At 32.9% G+C, this 7500-nt stretch overlaps 1 protein-coding gene and 4 non-coding genes across 5 annotated transcripts in view; 2 read left to right on the top strand and 3 right to left on the bottom strand.

The window, feature by feature from the left end:
• The window catches only part of LOC128288441 (DNA-directed RNA polymerase subunit beta-like), a 3713-nt gene extending 1814 nt beyond the window's left edge, over nucleotides 1-1899 (bottom strand). The window contains 1 exon segment of the mRNA XM_053024865.1: nucleotides 1-1899. This exon segment is cut by the window's left edge and continues 109 nt beyond it. Within this exon segment, the coding sequence (XP_052880825.1) occupies nucleotides 1-1578 (1578 nt within the window). The 5' untranslated portion in view covers nucleotides 1579-1899.
• Nucleotides 1900-2780: 881 nt separating this feature from the next.
• TRNAC-GCA (transfer RNA cysteine (anticodon GCA)) lies at nucleotides 2781-2851 on the top strand. Its single transcript has one exon. It is a non-coding gene; the product is annotated as a tRNA-Cys (tRNA).
• Nucleotides 2852-5265: 2414 nt separating this feature from the next.
• Nucleotides 5266-5339, bottom strand: TRNAD-GUC (transfer RNA aspartic acid (anticodon GUC)). The gene has a single exon. It is a non-coding gene; the product is annotated as a tRNA-Asp (tRNA).
• Nucleotides 5340-5841: 502 nt separating this feature from the next.
• On the bottom strand, nucleotides 5842-5925 carry TRNAY-GUA (transfer RNA tyrosine (anticodon GUA)). The gene has a single exon. It is a non-coding gene; the product is annotated as a tRNA-Tyr (tRNA).
• Nucleotides 5926-6898: 973 nt separating this feature from the next.
• On the top strand, nucleotides 6899-6970 carry TRNAT-GGU (transfer RNA threonine (anticodon GGU)). The gene has a single exon. It is a non-coding gene; the product is annotated as a tRNA-Thr (tRNA).
• The last annotated feature ends 530 nt before the right edge of the window (nucleotides 6971-7500 follow it).

Here is a 7500-nt window from a genome sequence, read left to right as displayed (position 1 = left end):
AATAGAAAAATATTGAAAAGGAAAAATACTTCGAAGATGAACTTGTTCCCATGCAATAGTCAGGAATTCTTGGCGGTATCGAGCCGGAACAACCTGTTCTTCCTGAATACCCTGATTCAAGGCCAAAGAATTTCCTGCCGCTACCATATAATATTCATCTCGACTTGGGGATAAATAAAGCATCTGTGCTTTTTTTGATCTCTCAAAGATTTTATAAAATGGACTTTCTAGAGACCCCCAATGACCAATCCTGGCATGAATTGCTAAGGATCCGATAAGTCCAACATTGATCCCTTCAGACGTGTCAATTGGGCAAATGCGTCCATAGTGACTAGGATGGATATCTCGTATCCGAAAATTAGCAGTTCGCCCGGTCAATCCTCCGGGGCCCAAATAACTCAATTTTCTCCCATGCACTATTTGTGTCAATGGATTTGTTCGATCCAAAACTTGAGACAATGGGTGTAATCCGAAAAAGGATTCATAAGTGGTTGTTAATGGAGTCGAAGTTACCAAATTCTGAGGAGTCGGTATCAATTTATGCCTAATTGCTCCGCATATAGTTCCTCTAACTACATTTTCTAAACGAACCAGAGCCAATCCGAATTGATCTTGTAAGAGATCCGCTACAGAACGAATACGCTTATTTTTCAAATGATTCATATCGTCAAGTGTACCCATTCCAAATTTCATTCCAATCAAACGATCCGCAGCTGCCAATATATCTCGCGGTAACAAAAATGTATTGTTCTGAGGTATATTAAGATTCAATCTCTGGTTCATATTTCGTCGACCAATCCTTCCTAATTCACATCTTTGCTGAAAGAATTTCTTTTGTAATTCCTTACACAAGGATTCAGAAAATACCGGATCCCCGCCTACACAAGAAAATTGTTGATAAAACTCCAAAATGGCATTTTCTTTTGACCCAATTTTTTTTTTTTCCTTATCGGTCAGGAAAGACAAGAAAATCTCAGGGTAGCAAACATTCTCTAGAATTTCTCTTAGATTCGAACCCATAGCTGATGATAGAACTAGAATAGATATTTTCTGTTTCCTACTTACACGAGCCCATATCCTTGCTTTTCTATCAATCTCTAATTCTAACCTCCCTCCCCAATCTGATATTATGGTACCAGTATAGACCGAAATTCCGTTATGATCCAATTCTGATCGATAATAGATACCGGGGCTTTGCAATATTTGATTGATCACAATTCTGTATATTCCATTTACTATAGAAGTTCCGAGGGAGTTCATTAAAGGAATGTTTCCAATAAAAATTGTTTGTTCTTGCATATCCTTACTGGTTTTCCAAATTAATCCTGCGGATACATATAATTCAGAAGAATATGTGAGTGATTCATATACAGCATCCCTTTCTTTTATCAACGGTTCCACCAATTGATATGTTTCCACAAATAATTGAAATTCAATTTCTTGCTCTGTATCTTCAATTTTTGGAAACTTATAAAGTTCTTCTGTTAAGCCCCGATCCATGAACCCACAAAATCCTTCAAATTGTATCTGATTCAACCCAGGTATTGTAGACATTTCCCCATTTTCATCCCCGAGCATTTTGAATTTCCCATTTCTCAAAAAAATCCCATTCTTTTTTCATTCTTCATCGAATCCTACGAATCGATCTAATAATGATGGAATTGAATTTCTATTCTGTTTACTGAATCACATGAAATTTTATCTAACTCCATATACCATATAATATATGTGGAATGTATGAAATATGAAATGCGTATGAACGGAAGAAGAAAAATTATACTCAAATTTTAATTTATATTTATAACAAACAGATACAGAAAAGAATTGATAAATGCCATTTAGCCGCATGGAGTTTTGTTTTTGTATAGAATATAAAAAAAAATAATTCAATTTCTACCATTATTTGATGATATTACATATTCCAATCCGATTGAATACCAGAAAAATGAAAGGAATTCCTGATTTGATCTGTTCGTTGAGATAAAGACAAAATAATCATAAAATATATATATAGGGAGAGAGTTGATTTTTCTAGCGCTTAATTTTTTCATGGACTCCATTGTTCAAAAAACGATTCGCAGAGAAGATAGATGTTTTTACCCACTTTTTAGTTTTTTATTTTTTAGTAGAATATTTAGAATATGATTGAAGTGCGTACGAAAAGGGGCTTCTATTTATTAAACAGGTGCAGATATAGCATTTCTATTTATATATGTCTTTCTTTTATTCCATTATAACGCTCTAATGGAGACAAGACATGGCGTGCTCTATCAAAATTCTATTTTTCTTTTATTTTAATCTATTCAATGAAAAATTGAAACACGATAATTTCTTGCTGATTCCCTATGGACATCATATCTAGATAGATAAAATACCTCATTAGATAACTATAACTGTGTAACAACTTATGCTCTGGGGTTTACATAGACTGATAATTGCTGTTATATTATTATAATATACTTGAAATTAAGAAAGTTTTTTTTTATTGAAAAAAAAATCAATTTAGTTATGTATCCAGTTTTATTTTCTTATACCATTAGAAAAAGACAAGTGAAGAAGAATCGTCCATAAATTTGCAGTCAATAGTTAATGGTTCCAATTTATTTGTCCTGAATTTTTACTTTTGTAACTGAGAATCCACATTTTCTTTTCAATAGAAAAGAAAGGAAAGTTTTAGATATTGTGTGTCTTGAGATACTATAACCAATTGAAGGTATGGATCCGATCTAAAAATGAAAAAGAAAAGGGAGATACTCTCCTTTTTTTGTTTGTAACCTTTTGGCGACATGGCCGAGCGGTAAGGCGGGGGACTGCAAATCCTTATTCCCCAGTTCAAATCCGGGTGTCGCCTGATCAACAAAAAACTCGAAATCCTAACGTCTCCTAACGTCTAGGATTCAAGGAAAAACTAAAGTAGTGGAAGGGAATCAGTAAATCTTGATATGGGAGCCCCCCTTACTAATGGAGTGGCTACTAGAGGAGTCTTGAATTAGATTGGATAACGGGAGTGTCTAATTAACTAATGAATGGTTGTAGAAGGGTTGGAAGATACTTTGTATACAGACGGATGAAAGTCTCTGAGTGTTCAGGCATCCAATTAATATTAGATTGGATAGATAATTGGCTTTTACTTAATGAGGGACACCAAAAGAAAGAATAAGTCTTATTATTGATACATGTGAGTAACATTCTTTTGATACTTCCAAAAGTGTTACTGCGCATTTTGCTTGTGCTTAATGGTTCTCGATTTTACTCGAAATCATATAAGAGCTTGTTATAAGCGGATTTATCGAAGTGATTCATCAACGGTGGCGTGTCACAATTCCCTTTTCTTTTTGACTCTGCGCCAGTAATTACACTATTATTAGTGAACAATAATGGAAAAATTGAATTCCTTCATATTTGTTTCATATTCATAGAGATAGGGGACATAATACACATGGATATAGTAAGTCTTGCTTGGGCTGCTTTAATGGTAGTCTTTACATTTTCCCTTTCACTCGTAGTATGGGGAAGAAGTGGGCTCTAGGGGTACTCCTAATTGGGGTTGAGGAATCAAACCGTATCAATTGTTTTCTAGATCGTTTTGCAAAGCCTTTTTTTATTTTAACTATTTTATTAGTCTTCATTTCGAAATTCTTGGATTCTAGTGGAGTAATGTATTCTATGAATAACACCTTTTCAATCAAAATCAAATAAACATTTCAATAATCCCCATGTTCGTATTTCGAAAGTAAAAGGGATCCGGATGATAGGCAATAAAAAAAAAGAATTCTTCCTAAATTTTCTATTTTGATGAACCAGCTCTTACCAGAGTTATGAACGGACAATGAGGGACAAGGAACCCCCTTTGTTTTCTGTATTTGCTTGTTTTATTTCCTTCCCTCTTTACTGTTCAAAGAGAAAAAAAAGTCTTTTTTTTATTTAATTTCATTTTAATAAGATCTTGCCTTAGTGTAGTCACATATTAGACACTTACCCCCTGTTTTATTTGAATTTCATTTATGAAATGCTTTATTGACTCATTTCATATCATGGATCAAAGAAGTTAAATTCAAAATCGGCAGGGTATACCCTTTTTTCGAAACGAAATACGAAGAAAAGTTACCATAGAACTCTTTGGATCATCTGTCAGTTGCTCAACGAATTACTTCTTTGGAATGTTCAAAAAAAAGATTACTTGGTTTTCTTTTTTTTTTTATTAATTTAATTAATATATGCCTATTCCATTCCATTTTTCCTTCATTTCTGATTATTTTAATAGGAATCTCGGTATCCACCAAAAAAATCAAATCCATGAAATGAAAGAATTATAAAATCGTAAGACTTGCCTTTCAATTATTTCAGATTAATTGAAATCAACACAAATAAAATAGATCAAGCGAAGAAATAAAATTGAGATACTATGTACAGTACATATCTTTAATTGATATCGACATGTATGAAGATACATATTGTGGATTCATCTATATTAAGCTTGTATCTTTCTACATTACAATAATAGATATAGATAGTATGGTAGAAAGATTCATATTTTTTTTCTACCATACTATCGAGTTTTATAGGATACTGCTGATTCTAGTCCATTCATTTTATTTAAGACGTGAGATTTGAATCCTTTTTTTCTTAACTCCTTGATAAAAAGTCAAGTTTCATTCAAATTAATCACTTTGACTGACAGTTTTACGTATATTATAAGTAAAAAGCGGTAGGAACTAGAATGAACAGCGCTGTAGCAATAAATGCGAGAATATTTACTTCCATAATTTCATTGTTTTTTTTACTTCGCAATAACTCGGGATTTAATCCCATAGAGATGATAAATTTGTCGCTTGTAAATTCAATGCAATGACTTACATTTCAATGACATCGAATCGGATCAATATCATGAATAACAATATCTAGGCTATCAAATCGATTCACCGTCGAGAATTGAATAGTATAACATAGGAAGATCTTTTATCCACACCGAATACAAAAAGTGATGCCTGGTCCAATCAAAAGAATTCCTTTATTTATATATATTCTTTTCCACCCTTTCTTTTCGATAATCTACCGCCTTCCTTGTACAATCATCTGATGATGTATCATCTGACTGCTTTTCCACTTTCACCGTTTACAAATAGTTTCCAAATAAACCCCAACAAAAAGAGAAGGAAAAATAAATAAAAAAAGATAAAGATATCGTTGGGAATGAAATTCTGTCATTTGTATCCTTTGACAGAAAACGGAGGATCTATTGATGTATTTTAAAATTTTATCCGTCGGGACTGACGGGGCTCGAACCCGCAGCTTCCGCCTTGACAGGGCGGTGCTCTGACCAATTGAACTACAATCCCAGGGAAATAAAGAAAAGTGTACAACAGAGATAGTCTTATGATTTCATTCAAGCCATTTTCTATTTAGATTTTAGATTCGAAGCCGGGTTGTAACAAACAAAGGCGCGAGTAATATATTGATATCCATACGGGTATGCACTTTGAGTGAGAGCGACGCGGATTACTAGTTACTAGGAATCCTTTCGTTATTGCCAAATAAATCGATCAATAATCAATTTGAAAATGAAAACAAAAAAGAGTCTTCTTTTTTGTTTACTTTACTCTTTTTCTTTTCATTAAACTTTCTATTTAATGATCCTGATATGAATCTAGAGCGTTATCAAGGTCATAATTTATGGGAACAACTAAATAAATAGAACAAAATAAAAAACAAATAGCGGTAGGGATGGATATATCACAAAATTGGACTTTTTTTATTCTTCCCTAATTTTTTTGTTTGGCTTTTCGGGAAAACAAAATACAAAAAATGGGCATTTTAGGTTATGGCGGATCAGCGAATTATTGGGCCGAGCTGGATTTGAACCAGCGTAGACATATTGCCAACGAATTTACAGTCCGTCCCCATTAACCGCTCGGGCATCGACCCAGGAAGAATCAATTCTAGGTTTATTGATAATCCATGATCAACTTCCTTTCGTAGTACCCTACCCCCAGGGGAAGTCGAATCCCCGCTGCCTCCTTGAAAGAGAGGTGTCCTGAACCGCTAGACGATGGGGGCATACTTGCCTGACCGCGACCATACTATGCTCATAGTATGAGCAGTTTTTTGAAATTGTCAATATAATGGAATGACTAGAGCCGAGAGCTTTTTCCATCTTTTATGATTTTCCATTTTAGATTCACGATTTATACTCAGTAAATCATTCATCGCCACTCTATTCGATATAGAAATAAATTAGATAAATTCAATCTATTATATAAATATTTATTAGAAATAAATAGATATTATAAAAATAGAAATAAATAGATATTATAAAAAGAAACTAGATTATATTAATAATACAAAGTATAAGATCAGTGATTGGTTTAACATAAACATAAAAAAGGGAGTTAACCTTCATTTTTTCCACTTTCATTCATTGATTCACTCATTATTACGACGAGACAGGCATGTTTCTATCTCACACTAAGCCGGTAAATTAACAAAAAGTAAATCGGGAATTTTTGGAAGAGGCAGCAAGAAGTTATCGAAAATTATGTGTGTGTGTTTTTTTTTCTAAAAACTAAAAATTGGGTTCGGTGGACAAAGCAAATCCCTTCATCACATGTTTCGATAAAATAGATTGGATCTATGTCGAATTGCTAAGGTACCTGTATTAATCAAATAAATGAATTTCGTTCTGTTCTGATAAGCCAATTATGATTGGCCTTGAAACAATTCATTGCATTGATATTTATCAAACCCAATACCAATAAAACCATTTTACCCTCTACACGTTAAGTAAATTAGAATTCTCATTCCTGAGAGCTACTAGCCACTATGAGTCTACTGCATATACTTATATATATATAAATAGATCTTATCCGTCTACTAATTCATTCAGTAATTGAATCGAACCGCCCTTTTAACTCAGTGGTAGAGTAACGCCATGGTAAGGCGTAAGTCATCGGTTCAAATCCGATAAGGGGCTTTTGACTTTTTTTTTTCATAAAACTCCTATGAAATGGTAGTATTCATATTGAATACTAGGGATGTTGTTTTTATTGGTAATAAAACCCAACTGTATATGTATAATAATTGAATTAGAAATTGTATAATTTAACTCTAATAAGTTATTATTCTAATGAGTTAGAGTAGAGTAATTCTAAAAGAAAGTTGAAATTATAATGAATAATGATAAGCCGTCTCTTGAAGCGACAAATATATATTTCTATTTTGTTTTGATTTTGAATTAGATTATTCCAATCAAATCCATTGTAAAGAATTGTAAAGATTAGAAATCAACAAAAGAAAAAGTAAGTGGATCTAACCCATTGAATCGTGACTATATCCACTATTCTGATATTAAAATTCGATAGAGATGAAATTGGAACAGTCGATTTCTTTTTATTTCATATTTATTTGGACTCCACAAGAATCCGTCGATATTTCCGATTCAATCTTCTTGTTCCTAGGAATAAATTAATATTCTATTCGAGATAAAGAGAAACATTTATTTCA

This window comes from Gossypium arboreum, unplaced genomic scaffold, assembly GCF_025698485.1.
Source record: "Gossypium arboreum isolate Shixiya-1 unplaced genomic scaffold, ASM2569848v2 Contig00219, whole genome shotgun sequence".
NCBI lineage: Eukaryota > Viridiplantae > Streptophyta > Magnoliopsida > Malvales > Malvaceae > Gossypium > Gossypium arboreum.
This window is presented reverse-complemented; position numbering and strand designations above follow the sequence as displayed.